This window comes from Pararge aegeria, chromosome 22, assembly GCF_905163445.1.
Source record: "Pararge aegeria chromosome 22, ilParAegt1.1, whole genome shotgun sequence".
Classification (NCBI taxonomy): Eukaryota; Metazoa; Arthropoda; class Insecta; order Lepidoptera; family Nymphalidae; genus Pararge; species Pararge aegeria.
In genome coordinates this window covers 14,796,634-14,814,148 of record NC_053201.1, presented here as the reverse complement: position 1 = coordinate 14,814,148, position 17,515 = coordinate 14,796,634, and the positions used below count along the sequence as shown (strand labels likewise).

Below are 17,515 nucleotides of genomic sequence, written 5' to 3'. Positions count from 1 at the left end.
AACAACGAAGAAGAACTGCTGCACTTTCAAAATCATATGAAGTTTGTTTTGACGAAACAATGGTTGTGCCAATCAGTCAAGAAAAATTTTTATCAAATCGGTCTAATAAAAAAAAATTTATCGACATGCTTGTTGAAAAATTTAAAACTGTTAATATCACAACAAAACAAGCCAGAGATGATGCTGATGTTCTCATCATTGACAGTCTTTTGATGTTCTGATAAGGCAATAGGCCTTATCAGAACATCAAAAGACTGCTGTCATCATAGGAGAAGATATCGATTTGCTCGTTATTTTAATTGGACGTACTCAGTCACATCATCAGGAATTTTTTTTGAAAAAAGTTGGCAAAGGCAATGTCAAAACACAAATATATTCTACTAAAAGTTTTGACCAATATCCTCGTACTAAAAAGCACATTTTATTTTTACACGCATTCAGTGGCTGTGACACGACTTCTGCGCTATTTAAAAAAGGAAAAAAAACTGTTACTAGAGCATTGGAAAAAATTCCTGATTTAGATAAACTGGTGGAAGTATTTCAACAAGAAAACTGCCCAAAACAAACATTATTAAAAAATGGAGTGCGCATCTTGTTGGCATTATATAATGCTCCAAAATCTGAGGACAACATTGATCATTTCCGCTACACGCAATTCATCAAATTTACAAAACTAAATAAACCTGTACAACTGTCAACACTTCCACCAACAAGTGTAGCAGCTCATCAACACATAAAACGTGTCTACTACCAGATTCAAACGTGGTTAGGGAAGGACTTAGAACCTCAAGAATGGGGCTGGATGCTTGAAAATGAAATCCTGGAGCCCATACGAACGTTATTACCTCCAGTACCAGCCGAACTACTAAACGTAATATTTTGCAATTGCAAAAATGGTTGTGGTTCCCGCTGTGGATGCAGAAAATCAGGGCTACAATGTTCTTTAGCTTGCGGCCAGTGCAACGGACAAGCTTGCCTCAACGCTTCACTGTATCCAAGTAATCCCGATGAAGAAAATACATATGATCCCGATATTCTGGAAGGTTTGGAGATGAACATGACAGATAATGAGGATGATGACAATGAATCGAACATTTTTGAGCGACAAGAAGAAGAAGAAGACGAAGAAGAAGAAGATAATTAGCTTCCATTTCCAATTTCATTACAATTAAAATCAACAAAGATACTTTTGATATTTGAACTCACATTTTGATAAATGTATATTATGCCGTATTTAATAATAAATAAAAATATGTGTAAAATATATACTCTTACTATCATTTTAACTTAAAATAAAACTAAAATATATAATCCAGAATTAATAATATTTTATACTTAAATAGTTAAATATGAATAATTATATATAAATAATCAAGTTACTTACTTTAATTAAATATAAATAATTAATAGTTAGTACATAAATAATAGGCATTGTTTAATAATTATAATTTCCAAGTAAATAATTGACTTTATAACGTACTGATAACCATAACTCACGCTTGACCTTGCATTAGGCCGTATATGACTGTACGATGTGCACTTCGCGCTCTACCTTCAAAACGGTTGGTCGTATGAAAAAAAAGTTTAAACAAAAGTTGTAGGGAATTTTATAGCCTACAACTTTTATAATAAATGCAAATCTCATTTAGCCGATAGGAAGCCAGATATTCGCGAAAAACCGATTTTTGTGACCTTGACCTTCAATATCTTGAGACGCGGACACGATAACGATTGTGACTTTTGAGACAACATTTAGAATGACAAAACAAAGGTTCATACCAATTTGCAGCTTATTATCTTTCATTCCGAGGTGAAAGCCCTAATATGACTGGGCTATGAAGGAATTACCCGAGATGCATTTGCACCCATTTTTAAGTTATATTTAAATCGCACGCCCCTTTAGCGAGAATAGATAACGGGGACGACGGGACTATATGTAACGTAATTTTATAGTTAGAATTACTAGAATCCCATCAAATAATATAAGGTTATTAAGGCTATAAGGTTCTGTCAGATGTGGCACGATTATTTGATCCATTTGGATGGCTTGCCCCCATCATAATTGATGCAAAGATATTTTTGCAAAAATTGTGGCTTTCAAACTCGGGATGTGACGAGCAGCTTCCACCAACTCTACTTGATGAATGGAAAGCCTACCGAACTCAATTGGATAATTTACAAAATATTGAAATAGACCGTTGGTTAAATCCTAACCAAACTAGAACATCTGTAGAACTGTCTGGATTTGCTGATGCATCCATGGTAGCTTACGCTGCTGTTGTATATGCCAAGGTTATTGACCAAAGGAAAAATTAAGATCACATTATTAGAAAGTAAAACTAAGGTTGGACCTTTTAAACAAATCTCAGTTGCACCACTAGAATTGAGTGCAGCTCATCTAGCTAAATTGTTATCACAGGAAGCCAAAGCCAGGCAACCAATTTAAAAATACTAAAATACCAAATATACGCTTATACAGACTCTACTGTTACATTAGCATGGATAGAAGGACAACCCATTTTGTAGCAAATAGAGTCGGTGGCGTTCCTAGGGTTTTGAATTTGAGCAAGCCCAGTTACCTAAAGGACAAATTTAACTCGTCATGATCTCTAAGTCACCATTCTGGTTGTGCTAAATGACAAACCATATCAACAAATCTTCGAAAAACACTACGGTTAGGGTCAGCACGCGAATTATGATAAAGAAGTTTCTATGCAATGTTTGCCAAAATTAAAAAGTAATCATAGTAATCCCAAGTGTTTCTTTGAGTTCTGCTCTCTTTAAATCTTATGATGCCTGGTAATTTATGTCGTAACCAGCCGCGTTTCAACCATTATTTTCATTAGAAAAAAAATATGCAAAAATTTACCTGTTGTTCGCCAATTATTTTTTGATTTCGCCACAGAAACTATTTGCACACAAATTGAGCTCATATTTAACAATATTTACTATAATTTTTAAGAAAACAAACCAGTAAAATGCACTATTCAACCCAAAAAAACAATAATAAACTCCTAACTAAGTAGTTACTAATCAATAATAATGAATCTGTCAAGTGTCAACTAGTTGTAACGCAAAAAATAACACGCGTGAAGTTGTTTCAATTCGCTCGCTGGTCATCTTCACTAACTTCAACTAGCAATCTGGCATTTGATATCCATACCAAATTATTAAATACCTAATCTAGATTGTCTCTGCTAAATACATTGAAATTTCTATGAGAGAGGGCAGTAAAATAAAAGCCCCATATAAGCAAATGAGTGTGAGCGAGACAAAGCGGGGCCTCCGATCGCATACGAAGACACGCGAAGAGCGCGATAGTGATAGTTCGGCGCGACGCCGCGCCGTTCGGCTGGTTGCTACCACAGAGACTACCTGCTAGAGTAACGTAGTGCTTGCAGTAGACAAAGAGTATATACATTATTAAGCAAAAGTTAAAACATTGTATTTATATCCTCATTGCTATCAAGTTTTAATTAATTTGTTAATTTCATTTCGGAATAGTCGAGAAAAATTTTGAAGAGATATTTATTGTAACGCAAGCCCGGCTTTTCGGCTTGTATGGTAGTACCGCCACTGAATAGAGTATCAGAAATACAAATTTTATTGGATAATCACGTTTGGTGTCATGTTACTTCTAAGGAAAATCCTGCTTCCCGTGGGATACAACCGTGTGATATTGCTACTGCCCAGTTCTGGTTGCAAGGCCCACGTTTTCTGAAAGATAGAAATAACAAAAGACTCAATAGTTTTCACTATGAACTACAGGACTAACCAATTTATTAAAGATTTTCAACTTTAAACAAAATGATAAGAGTGCTTTCATAATGCCGAATATTTCTAAACCTGAAAAATGAAAGTAAGACAAATAAAACAATTTATCTCGAAAGCAAAGAAATGAACAAGAACGACGAAATAAGAGATTTAAACGAAAAGGGAAGTGTAAAGAAAGGAAGCATATTGTTAACACTATTAACCCAAATTGAAGCATGTTTGAATTCAAGACCCATCGGTGGACTTACTGATCATCCGGATAAGTCATCCGGATGATTACTAAGTCCACCCATGGGAATGTCGTTAACGCTTGCTCATTTTTTGATTGGTGATTCAACTATGACGATCTGAAACCAGCTACGAAAATATAAACCTTAACACATTAGATCGGTGGGAATTGATTCAGAAAATGTCACAACATTTTTGGAAACGTTGGTCTAGCGAATATCTTCATCTGCTGCAAGAGAGACAAAAATGGCAAAGACCTTCCCAATGTCCGGAGATAGGACAAATTATTTTTTATTATTATTATAGCCTCTTTATTTCCATAATACATTTTTATCAATTATTAATACATTATAATATGTGCATGCATAAAAATGATATCTATATATATATATATATTAAATTCTTAGTAATAAATAATAAAATCAATTTTCACTATGGACCCCTATACGGGTGAAGGCCTCCTCCATTTTTCCCCACGACTGTCTGTCCTTTGCTTTAGTTAACCAATATTCACCGGCTTTTCTTATTATTTCGTCAACCCATCTTTCTTTCGGTCTACCTCTTTTCCTTTTGCCTGTTGGACCTTGCCAGGTGGTTACTCTATTTGTCCATTTTTCCTTGTCCATACGTGCAATATGACCCGCCCATTTCCATTTTAGTTTTTGAGAATGTACTAAAGCATCTATTATTTTTGTTGTTTTTCTTATTTCTGTATTTCTTATTCTGTATATTCGTTTTATATTCAGCAAACTCCTTTCCATCGCTCTCTGACATACTTGTATTCTATTTTTAGTTTTATTATTATAAATCCATGTTTGGCAGCCATACGTAAGACAGGGTAATAAACAAGAGTCCATTATTTTTTTCTTTAGCTTTAAAGGGAGTTTTGACTTTAAAGTTTCTTTATTGCTCCAGAATTTATTCCAAGTTATGTTAACTCGTCTTTTAACTTCATCTTCGAGTCTGGTCTTAGAGAAAGATATTAGTTGTCCCAGGTAAACATAACTTAGAACGTTTTCTAAGGTGTTTTTATTAACCTTTATCGGTATAACGTGGTGATTTGTCATGACCTTGGTTTTCAGAGTATTTAGTTCTAAGCCGATCGTATTGCTGACATTATTTAGTTCATTAATCATTTCCTGTAATTGAGATGCTGTTTCAGAGAAGAGTATGATGTCATCTGCAAATCGGAGATTACTGAGTAGTTTCCCATTAATATTGATTCCTTTTCTATCCCAGTTTAAAGTTTTCATTATACTTTGGAGCACAGTTATAAAAATTCTAGGCGAGAGGGGGTCACCCTGTCTGGCGCCTCTACAAATGTCTATTTCAGGGCCATGTCTCTCTAACTTTACGCGGCTTTTGCTTTTGCAGTATATGTCCTTTATGAGATCTATAGTTTCCGATGGTACCTCGCATTCCTGTAGAGCCTTCCATATGCTTTTATGTGATATAGAGTCGAAGGCTTTGGCATAGTCAATAAAAGCTAGGTAGAGTGGTCTATTTTGCTCTATATATTTCTCTATTATCAAATTTAAAGTGTGGATGTGATCTGTTGTTGAGAAGTTTTTTCTGAAGCCTGCTTGTTCCGGTGGTTGAAACTTCTCTGTGAATATTGCAAGGCGGTTCTCAAGACAAGAAGCAAATAATTTGTACATGTTTGGTTGTAGGCTTATTGGTCTGTAGTTACTAATATTGGCAGGGTCTCCTTTCTTATAAAGCAGGATTATATCAGATTGTGCCCATTCGTTGGGTATTGTTCTGTCATTTAAAATCTTGTTAAATAACGTTGTTATATATGGCGCTAGTATAATTTTTCCCAATTTTAGTGCTTCATTTGGAATTCCATCGGGTCCGTTGCTTTTGTCGGTTTTTAGCGATTCAATTTTTTTTGTTAACTCATGTGTAGAGAATCTATCAAGAGTAGTAGAGTTCTGGTTGGTCGTTTCGAGTTCAGTGGGAGCATCTCTTGACGAGTATAAGTTGCGGAAAAATTTTGTTGCGTTTTCTATTATTTTAAATCTTGTTGATATTTTCGTGCCAGTTATATCTTCTTTTATATAAGGTATCCATTGTTTCGAGGTATCAAGATTTTTGAGACCTCTCTTTAAACTTCCGGTTGATTCAAGATGTGTTTTAATTTCCTTTATTCTGCGTTCCATGCGATCCCGTTTCAATAATTTGTAGATGTTTTTGCAGAGGTATGTACGTTCAACTTTTTCTTGTTTTGTCAGATTTTTCTTCCGAGTTAATAAATTTCTTCTTTCGATAAGACATTTTATTTGTACAGGGATATTATCCCGTTTTTTTGTTGGTTTCTGTTTAATTGAACTTAAACTGGTGAGTATTGTATTTTTAATTTTGTTGTATTGTGACTCTACATTTTCATTTTCTCCTAGTTCAATTTCATTTATATTATTTTTTAAGGTTTGCACGAATTGTTCTTTTTCTTCTAAAGTATTTAGTTTAGTTTTATAATTTTTGAAATTTGCTCTACTTTTCTTTATAGGCGCGATTTTTAATGTGCATCGTAGGAGACGATGGTCGCTAGGAAACGTTAAATTTGATATAATTTCAAAGTTTGAGATGTTTTCCTTTCTATTGATTAATATGTAATCGATTTGACTTCTTCTTTTCATTGGCGAGAGCCACGTCCACATAGCTTTATTGTTTTTTTTAAATAAACTATTTGTAATGTATAGTTTGTTTTCCCAACAGAACTGGAGTAGTTTTTCACCTCTTTTGTCTCTATTTCCGTAGCAGAACTTTCCCAGTATGCTTTCTTCAAAAGGTACTCGCTGTCCAACACGGGCATTAAAATCGCCTAATATTATTTTTTGGTTAGTATATTGATAATGTGCAGTCTGGAGTTGGTGGTAAAAATTATCGATTTCTTGGTTGCTTGCATCAACAGTTGGCGCGTGTACCTGAACAATAGTGAGTTTCGTGTTGTTGAAATTGAGATTTAGGATACAAATGCGTTCGGAGATTCCAATAAAGCTCTCAATATTTAGCTTATATTCTTTTTTAATAAGGAATCCGACTCCGTATTGACCTTTTGTCTCGCCGAAATAGCAGAGAATGTGTTCTTTTTCTTCTCTAATATTATAACCAATTCTTCGTATTTCAGCAAGGCCGATAATGTCGTATTTTATTTTCGAAATCGCTCTCTTAAAATCAAGTAACCTTTCTTCTGATAGTAGAGATTTTGCATTGTAGGTACATATGTAGAGCTTTTGTATTAGGGATGGAGGGTTGTAGTCTTTATCCCCCGCGGTGACAAGCCGTATTGGGAGATGTAGAGGGGCTTCTTTTACTCGTTTTTTGATTGTGTGTGTCTCTCAGTCGAGCTGGACTCTAATCCTTTTTTCAGTGTTATGTTGTTCATGTAGGATGTAATATTATTTGTTTTATTTTTCTTTGATACCTGTCTGGCATTGCTTTCGTTGACTAAGGTAATTTGGTGTTCTGGGGATGCTGACAGATTTCGTTTTTGTTTCCTTGTATCTGACATGTAATTCCTATTTTTGAAATTTCCTGGCAATCTTACTATTTTGTCATAACGTAATACAACATTTCTTCCGAGTTTACGTTCTTTTTCTACTTCTTCTTGCAGTTCCTTACGCTTCAGCAAAACATTTGGTGGAAAATCTTCTTTAATGTTAACGACTGAGCCCTTCAGTGCACCTTTTTTCTTTAAAATTTCGATTTTCCGCCCTAGTGTCGTAAATGTTACCAATAAAGGCCTTATCTTGTTCTCTTTTTTGCCAAGTCTTCTCACAAATTCTATTTCAGATTGTTCGATGGTAATCTTCATATAATTTCTTATGCAACGTAATAGTGTATTTTGCAATTCCTCGTATCCCTGCTCGGTCTCTTCTACTCCATAGAATACGAGATTTTTCTTTCTAGCCTGTCTTTCTAAATAATCTATAGTTTTTTGCTGCTGATTTATTTTTATTTCCAGGTTGCTTGTTCTATCTTCCATAATTGTAAATTTTTGGTTAATATTGTCGTTAATAGCTTTAGTGATATTTTCTTGCATGTTTTTTATTTCCTGTTTTTGGTTGCATAGATCGTCTTGGATTTTTTTAAGGATTTCCATAACATGCTCCATGTTTACGTACTATTGGCGTCCTCTAGTGGTGAGCAGTTGTATTGCAACCCAAGTGTAGTCGCTTGCTATCAAGTTGACGCGCGTACGCAGCCAATTGGACATCTAGTTCGGACATCCGCCACTAGATGGCATTATCAATAAAATTTATGTGTAGTGATTTGCAATTTTATTTTCTAGGTTATAATAATTTCATTATTCACTTTTTACTAGTAACGTCCTTCTTTGCACTAAATATTTCACGGATTGACGATTAAAAATGACGATAGTTTGATTTCCACTTCAATCTTGTTTGTTTTAGAACAGTTATTATAGTTTTTGTTTTGATGATTTATATGGCGGTTATTTGTCCATTATTTGCACAGTTTATTTGAATAATCCGTTAATCCTGTCCTAATAGTACTTTTAATGGGAACAACTTTGTCACACATGAATTTATCGTAACTTTAACTGTTTTTGCAGCGCACGTAGCGGAATAGCTCAAAAGGAAAAAAACAACACTGGATTATTGGCTTAGTATTAGGTTGACTTTCAACAAAAGCAGATACTAAAGTACTGTCTATTTAAGGAAATGTAATGCTTAGAACAGATGCTAAGCACTTACTTGGCTAAAAGTTCAGTTGTATCTTTCCCTCGGTAAAGACAGACTAGCCACACCAATGTATATGATGTGACACTCTAGCAACGGTGAATACCATTGTTCACATGTATTTTATAACCACTAGACAACTTCTGTAGTGCGAGCACTTTCCGATATCACATAAAACAGTGAAGATTATATTTATCTTAGGATAATTTAAGATAGAGAGCGATTGCTATCGCAACTTCTTAATCAACATAACCGCTTCAAAAACATATTTAACTTTTACTTACTTTTATTGAGTCGACCGACACACCTAGTCAGAATTAGTCAAAATACACACTGACACAACTATTTATTAAAATATATATGGTCCCCATTCTGTTGTACAAACATCTTAACAAAATAAATTTGCATGTTAAAATTCTATAAAATCTTTAAAAATGGTGCTGTCCTTTTCCAGGAGATAGAGTGAACATGTCAGCAGTAGGTACTTTTAAGCCTGTCAGTTTAGTTAACAGAACGGGCTCCATTGTAAAATGTTTATGATGTTCAAAATGTAAATTGTATTAGAGATTTAGTGATCACCATAAACTCAGTTTCATTCCTCATATTGATAATATATGTAAAAGAGCATCAACAATCACTGGGATCATTAAGCGTAGCTCCAAAGACTTTCGGAATTCGAACACCAAAATATTGTTATTTAACACTCTTTCAAGGAGTCTCCTTGAGTATGGTTCAGTTGCTTGGAATCCTCATTATAATGTTCACTCAATGAGAATTGAACGAATCCAAAAGCGCTTCCTGCATTATGTAAGTTTTGGTGATAAGTTATGTAATATTAATTCTAGCTACTTTTCCAGACTGCGGCACTGTAAGTTATTAACTCTATCGTCCCAGTCATGTAAAAAATTATATGCCTTTTAAAGCTGCCGTCTCGAAAACAAATCTGGGGGTCTCAGCGCCTATTAATAGGTTGTTAACTTTGTATAGCAGCATTAATAAAGTGCTTGATATAGACATAATGGGGGATAGTCTTCCTATATTTACCCTTTCCTGTGGTACTGTTTAAACTTAGTTATTATTTTTTTTCTTTACTCTTTTTTGTGTTCGTTTAGCTAGTTTTGTTCTATAGTATATTTTGTCAACATTTTTAATATTATTTTATATATAATTTAGGTATTTGTTTTTTTAATTTATTCTAAATGTATGTTTTTGTTCGCGGTGCTAGATTCGTCAAGCTTATGTCACAGCCTGATGGATCTTATAGCTTATGAGTACTCTCATGTCTCTCTTAATCGTTTTTTCTCCTTCTTACAGACAATATAGTTTTTATTTGCAAGTTGTGGCAGTCTTTAAGTGGGTTCTACAATATTACATTTATATGTTTTTTCATTTTTTGTTTAGTTTTTAAGAGTTGTTGTTGTAACCTGTTTATTGTCCCTTAAATAAATAAATAAAAATAAATGTTTAAATTGAATAAGAATTAAATTACACTTATACAATTTCCAATTATTTTTGCAAAATATTCAAGATGCAATTCTTCATTCGATAAAAGAAATATTTTCTATAAATAAATGCCACTGCTGTTGTCTTGCCTAGTTCAGACATTAGATAATACACAACAAAATTCTATGTCGGTAGCAGAACAAGAAATACTCGCCCGCTTCGTTTTCGAGTAATGCAATACTGGAACATCGGAGTAAAATGAATCTTATCTGTATTCCATTTAAGCTCAAATTGGCCTACAATTCTTCAGCGTGGACTTTTCACGTGTGCAAAATCAGAAGCACAGGATTCGCTACTTCAAAACAAGTGGGATTAAGTCCATTTTACTTCGACATGAAAATTTAGAACATGAGAAGCAGTGAAAAGCTTTTAATTGCCTCGCAATATTTATTTTATCAGTACATATATATTTTTTTAACGAAATTTAAACATAATAAATATTAGTTTTAAAAAAAATTGGTAATAATTATAACGTTTTCTTTTTAGATAGAAACGGTCGAGTGTGACTTGGGACGTGGAACATTTTTACTCTATGGTAAATTGTGTAAAATACTGTCGGTTAAAAAATGGGAAAGGAATTTGTGCCATAATGTAAATTATACATCTCTTTTCAGGCGTAATGTATTATTAGTTTTATACAAAAAATAATGCTATATATTGGTAAAACTCAACACTTTCATAGTATGCGTCACTATTTAACTCACTTTACACGGAAACAATGCAAGCGGGCGCGCGCTACTCGGCCGCCAGCGCCAGCAGCCGCTCGAGCGGCACGGGCGCGAAGCTGCGGCCGCCGTCCGCCGAGAGCATGATGACGTTGCGCAGCACGTAGCACTGCAGCGCGCCCACCGCCAGCAGCGGCCGCCCGTCGCGCGCGCGCCCGCCCAGCGGCACGCACGCCACGCCGCGCTCGGCGCAGCGCGCCTGCAGCAGCTCCGAGAAGCTGCGCTGCGGCTCGGCCGCGCGCGCGGGCTCGGGCGGCGCGGGCGCGGGCGCGGGCGCGGGCGACGCGTCGCAGCCGCGGTTCAGCATGTCCAGCGCCTTGCGGAACGCGTCGCGCACGGCGGGCTCGCGCAGCACCTCCTCGGGGAACGTTTTCTGGAACGGCGGAAGGGTACCGTGAGTCATCGGGCGGGGAGCGCGACAGTGAGTGGCGTACGTATGCCGGGCTGCGCGCACCTTGAAGTCGGTGTAGCAGGCCAGCAGCGCGGCGTGCGGCGGCGCGGAGTTGAGCCAGGCGGCCAGCGCGGCCAGCCAGCGCGGCAGCAGCGCGCGCGCGGCCAGCGCCGCCACGCCGGGCGCGCCCAGCAGCGGCAGCCACTGCACGCACCACTGCCAGGCGGGCGGCGCGCGCGCGCCCAGCAGCTCCAGCGGCGCGGCGTGCAGGCAGTGCTCCAGCTTGGGCGCCACGTGCTGCGCCAGCAGCGGCGCCAGCGCCGGCCCCCACGCCGCGCGCCACGCGCCCAGCAGCGGCAGCGCGCTGCCGTCGGCCGGGTGCCACGCCGCCAGCGCCGCCGCCAGCCGCGCGCGGATCAGCGGGTACACCTCGCGCGCCAGCGCCTCGCCTGCGGGCGGGCACGTCCGTCGAAGTCATTACCCGACCTCACCTTGTGGTTCTTTTCGCTCGGTGGGTCTAAAAGAGCTTAAGAGCCAACTAAAAATCATCCCGAAAATCGCAGTCTAGGCGATCGAACCGCTACTGCGGTTCACAGCGGGAAGCGAATAGCGTTCAAAAGAAATATTATTCGCTTCAAGAAAACCACAATCTGGAACGATCCCGTGCTCTAGTTTTTAGGGGAAAGCCTTCCTCAGCGAAGGGGTGTTAAAGCTATAGTGCCCGGACGGTCGGGCCGTCTCTAGGCTCCGAGAACTGCACGCGCCAAAGGAGAAAATAGCGCTCGTCGAACAGACCCACATGCAGTGCAAATCAGGTGAGCACTATATTATCTATGTCCGAAACCCCCGGTCCGGGAGCAATCCCGGTTCTGGAAATACCCACAGCGAAGTTTTAAAACATCCTGGCATAGAGAAGGAGGACACATGATGAGGAAGACCCGTGCCGCTGTGCCGGGGCGCCGATAGCTTAGACGAGGGGTTCGCTCACCCGCCAGCTCGTGCCACGGCAGCACCCAGGCGTGCAGCGGCTGCGGGTCGCGCGTGGGGTCCCACGCCCTCACCCCGTGCAGCACGCGCGGCGCCACGTGCCGCGCCACGGCCGCGCGCAGCAGCCAGGCGGGGCTCGCCTCGCGCCACGCCTGCACGGCGCGCAGCATGCGCTCCGGCTCGCGCGGGTTCCACTGCCTGCGGACGGCGAGCGTGAGTGCGGCGCGGGGCGCGGGGCGCTGGCGGCGCGCGGCACTCACTCGGCGGCGGCGGCCAGGCGCGGCACGACGGTGTCCGCCAGCAGCGCCGCGTAGGCCTCCTCGTCCAGCAGCGCGCGCCAGCGGCGGAAGGCGGGCTCGGGCGCCGCGGGCGCGTCCAGCGGGCTCCAGGCGTCCGTGAGCGCGCGCAGCAGCGGCGCCGCCACGCCGCCGGCCACGCCGCCCAGCCCGAACGCGCCGTACTCCAGCGGGAACTGCTCCTGCAATGCGACGCCAGCTCTCTCTCCGGTGAGGTCGGACGACTCATACTAATATTGTAATAATGAACCTTAACGCTAGGAACGTAAACTTGATAATCGTGCGTACACGCACGATAACTTGTTTGGCAGCAGAGCTAAGCCTGTTAGATAAATTATTTACATGAGGGCCCCATTGAAGTTTAGCAACTAACGTTGTGCCTAAAAATACTGCTGTATCCACCGGACTAAATTCCTTATTATTAAGTAGTGTAGTGGTTTTTACATGTTTAACATTTGGTAATGTGTTTTATGCACTTAGTTTTTTTCCATTTAAAACCAAATTAATAACTTCAAACCATACTACTTTAGCGAGAGAGTTGATTACATCGTCAAAAGCTAATTCACGTCTATTAATTTTCAACATAAGCGATGCGACATCAGCAAACAATACCACCCGTGATTGTCCTTAACAAGGTAAGGAAGGTGTATATATAATGTAAATAAGGAATAGGAAGGGTCCTACCGTAGAACCCTGTGGAACACCAAAATTCACAACTGACCCATTAGACCGTTTTCCATTAACGTCCACCATCTGTACCCTATCGCGCATGTAGTAACCGATCAAGTCGAGAGCTACACCCTGAATTCCATAGTGGTGTGGTTTACTGACTAACGTTTCATGTACAACACAATCGAACGCCTTAGCGAGTCGCGGGTGTTTCCGTTCCAAACGAATGGCGCGCACCTGCAGGTCGGCCAGCGCGGCCAGCGCGGCGTCGGCGGAGGCGGGGCGCGCCAGCGCGGAGGCGCGCTCCAGCAGCGCGTGCAGGCGCGCCACCAGGCGGTCCTGCGCGCGCAGCCGCTCGGCGCAGTCGTCGGCGTCGCGGCGCAGCGCCAGCAGCTCGTCGTCGGCCGCGCGCAGCTCGCGCGCGTTGGCGATGATGTCGCGCTCGCAGCAGTCCACGGCCAGCGCCAGGTTGTGCGCCAGCGCGGGCGCGGCGAAGCGCGTGCAGGCGCGGCGCGGCTCGTGCTCGAAGCGCGGCGCGGCGGCGCGCAGCGCGTGGTAGCCGCTGAGCACGCGGCGCGCGCGCCCCGTCAGGTCGATGACGGGCGCGCTGCACGCGGCGGCGCTGCGCAAACCCGCACGTGAGCCCGCGCGTGAGCCCGCGGCGCTCGGCCGGGGCCGCGGGGCGGACGTACCTGCTGACGGCGTGCATGGTGGGCTGGCCCTCCTGGATGACGTCGGCCGCCTCCTTGTAGAAGTAGCGGCCCTTGTGCGACTTCTTCCAGTTGCCGGACTTGTTCTTGGAGCCCTTCTCCTGCTCCTCCTGCTCCTCCTTGCGCCGCTGCTCGTCCTGCTTCGCCTTCTGCAACAGCGGCCCGTCAGCACCCGCACCACCCGCACCACCCGCACCACCCCGCGGGCGGCAGCACCGTCCTTACTACTATAGCTTGGCAAAAAGAGTATAACTCTCGAGTACGCACTCGAGAGTTATACCGAGTGTCAATACTGTGCCTTAAATTGTTATATTTATTCATAAATATCTAAAACGAGCTCAGATACTTAGTACTGAGTGGAAGTATGATTGAAAGGGTTCGATGCCGCGGCCTGGTATCGGCGAGTGGGATCGACAACACTTACGGCGAGCTTCTCCGGACCGTAAGCTCCGATGGCCCCGCGCCCCTTCCTCACGGTGGCCTCCACGGGCGCGGATATGCCCTGCAGGTCCTTGCCGAGACCCTTGCCCGGCTGGTAGCCCATCTGCAACAACACATATCACACATACTCATCATTTCACATAATGTATTTAATTAGTAAACAATCACTTATTATTTATATTGCCTTGCTGATTTACAACTGCCATGTTAGTTAGCACTTTCGACCCACTTAGTTTATTCAAACTATTCCTGGTTACAAATTGCTTGGTACCAGCCTAGAATTTTCTGCTGCTGTTTTCTTGGTTGCAGGTATAGAGTAAGCCCAAGGACGGAGCATAACATATGCTACTCTTTATCCCTGAAATAAAGAATTTTAAGTTGTTGAAACAGAAAAAAAACTGGTGATTTATGGGGTATGTATGTAATGGTAATATCTAACATTATAGACATTATTGCCCCTTACTTAGCCATACTTTTTAATTAATGTGTTGATAGAGGTACTTTTCCAAATTTAATGAAACATAGTAAACTTATACCTCTATTTAAATCTGGCAATAAAAACGACATTAACAATTACAGACCCATTTCAATCTTACCAGCTCTTAGTAAGGTCTTTGAAAAAATTATATTAAATCAACTTTTGAATCACTTCAATGCAAATATTATTATTATTTACTAAATAACTTACGGTACGGAGCAGTATGGTTTTTAGTAAAACCGTCGTAGCACTACGGATGCAGGCGCTAAACTTTTAAAACATGTGTACGATGCCTGAAGAAAACGGTCTTGTGCTATGTACAATGTGACCACTACAACAAGTATACCACTGTGCACCCGTATTGGCCAGCGGCACTGACCTGCAGCAGCAGCTTGGCGCCGATGCCCTTGGTGTGCTTCTCCCAGGTGCCCACGCTGCCGCCCAGCCGCGCCGTGCGCATGCCCTGCCCCGCGCGCCGGATGCCCGCCGTGTCGCTCTCCTCCGGGGCCGGCACATCTTCATCAGAGCTATCGACGAATTTCGACTTTGATGATGATGCTTCTGACTTTTCTAGTTCTACAAGTAAAAATATACTTCTAGAACCTTCTCAACTGTTACATTAACATCCTTACTAATATAATTAATTTCACAGTGTCTGTTTATTTCGGCCTGCCACTATGTGGCACAGGTGTCCTCTAAGAATTACAGAAGAGTTTAATCTGTAGTTCAACATTACAATGAATTCTAGGCATGCAGGTTTTCTCGCAATGTTGCCTTCACAGTTAAAGAAAGTTCCATTTTCTTGCTTGAATTAAAAATGCTCATAACTCTGAAAAGTTGAGGTGTGTCAGCCTGGAAACCAAAGCTGTAACTATTGAGCTATCACAACTTAAATCCTAACAAAGGGATTAAACTCCAACAGCACTCTAACAAGTCAATGCAAGTGACCTTGCTTGTCCTCCTTCTTCTTGCCAGCCTGCTGCACCCCACCTGCCACAAAGCCAATGGGTGCAGAGAAATCCTTGGGTTTGCGAACCCTCCTCCTGATGTTGTCTTCATTGTCCTCCTCATCGCTATCTTTGGCCCACACGCCTGTAACAGAATAATAAATGCATTAGAAATTAATTTAAAAAAAATCACTCCTAGATGTCACTTGATGTCTTGATCAACCCTGTTTTCCGAGTCAAAAGCCACAGGTTTCATTCCTACAACTGGAAAATGTTTGTGTGATGAACATTAATGTTTTTCAGTGTCCAGGTGCTTCTGTATAATTTCTATGTAAATTATTCATAAAAGTATACATCACTCATCTTAGTAAGCGTATCTTGGGTCACCCAAAACTCAAGCTACGGTTACTTTGGGGCTAGAGGCCGATCTGTGTTTATTTAAAAAGTATGTTCATGCAGCAGTGATTTCATAAGGCTGCTTTATTCAATATTTTTTTACTGAATCTGCCTACAAGAGTATATTCTGGAAGCGCGAAATATAATAAATATAATTTACATGCGCAGCCGGCGGTAGGCTACCTTCGTCGCCGTTGGAAAGGATTGTACGAATATACGAACGACACACATACCATATATTTGGTGTTCTTTCTTGGCCCTGCGGCTCCTGTTGGGGTTGAACTCGTTGTCCAAGTCGTAGTCGGTGATCTCGAAGCGTATAACCTCGTCGTCGGACATTATTGGAGGAAGTGTTTAACACACTACATTAAAGAGTAGTTTTGAAATTCTAGTTTTCTGAATTGAAAAATTGAACAAATAGATATGGGAAGCATTATTTACGTCCCTAGTGCCTACTACCACAGACCAGTAATTCCAGTGAATAAATATAAAATATCCAGGCTTTTATTAAGTAACTTTAGTAATCTGTGGTACCACCACATACCACTAAATTATGGAGGGTAGAGGTAAGGAGAGTCATCTTATATGGGAGAAAAGTTGAAAAAGTGTCCAGTGTATGCGCTAAATAACAGTTCAAAAATCCTCCACAATGGCGCTGGTGGATGCACAGGGTATGGTATGAATGTAGCAATCGTAGATGAATTGAAGTATGCCGAGTTAAAAAATTTAATGTCATTATCGACTAAAGTAGTTAATTATTGAGAATTTCAATAACTTACGTTGTACAAAATATTGTGGTAAATATAACCTTACTTCCTTGTTTATTTTTCAAGCCTACTCTAACAATATTTATATTTGGCGCTTCTTTTAAGAGTTACCCTGATGCAAATGTGGCGCCATCCTAATTTAATACATTTTGACGACACTTTTTCATATACACAGATGACACTCTTACCTCCATACACTAAATAAATATTTACCTTTTCTCGACTCAGATATAGGACATAATTTTCGAATACCTAAAATATTTAAGTGTTCTATTGTAGATAAATTATAAATGCATATTTAAAAATTTTCAATTTTAAGCAACATTGTTTTAAAGCAGAATTGTTTATTTGATTCAATGTATTAATATCAATACCACTATACAATTGTTATCAAGTTATATGATAAGGCTATTTGCTAAGAACAATTTTTAAACGAAAAAACATAGTAATATTCTTAAGACCTAAGGCCACAAATAAAGTCTACTGGCAAAACATTCTCT

The 17,515-nt window shown here is 40.8% G+C and overlaps 2 protein-coding genes across 4 annotated transcripts; both read right to left on the bottom strand.

Annotated features, from left to right (window-relative positions):
- Positions 1-7,315: 7,315 nt before the first annotated feature.
- On the bottom strand, positions 7,316-8,119 carry LOC120633567. Its single transcript, XM_039903776.1, has one exon. The coding sequence runs from the start codon at positions 8,117-8,119 to the stop codon at positions 7,316-7,318; it is 804 nt and encodes a 267-aa protein (XP_039759710.1).
- A 2,029-nt stretch (positions 8,120-10,148) lies between these two features.
- LOC120633880 (septin-interacting protein 1) lies at positions 10,149-16,788 on the bottom strand. 3 transcript variants are annotated; one of them, XM_039904261.1, is made up of 10 exons: positions 16,482-16,788; positions 15,854-15,997; positions 15,285-15,481; positions 14,411-14,530; positions 13,969-14,132; positions 13,514-13,898; positions 12,572-12,789; positions 12,313-12,509; positions 11,388-11,773; positions 10,161-11,306 (listed from the first exon to the last, which is right to left on the bottom strand). In XM_039904261.1, exons 1-10 carry the CDS (start codon positions 16,585-16,587, stop codon positions 10,944-10,946), a joined length of 2,280 nt encoding a protein of 759 aa, XP_039760195.1. In that variant the 5' UTR covers positions 16,588-16,788; the 3' UTR covers positions 10,161-10,943. The 3 variants fall into 3 exon arrangements, with proteins under 3 accessions (XP_039760196.1, XP_039760195.1, XP_039760194.1); XM_039904260.1 differs by having other exon boundaries at positions 10,163-11,306; positions 13,969-14,135; XM_039904262.1 differs by lacking the exon at positions 16,482-16,788 and having other exon boundaries at positions 10,149-11,306; positions 13,969-14,135; positions 15,285-15,432; positions 15,854-15,989.
- Between the last annotated feature and the right edge of the window lie 727 nt (positions 16,789-17,515).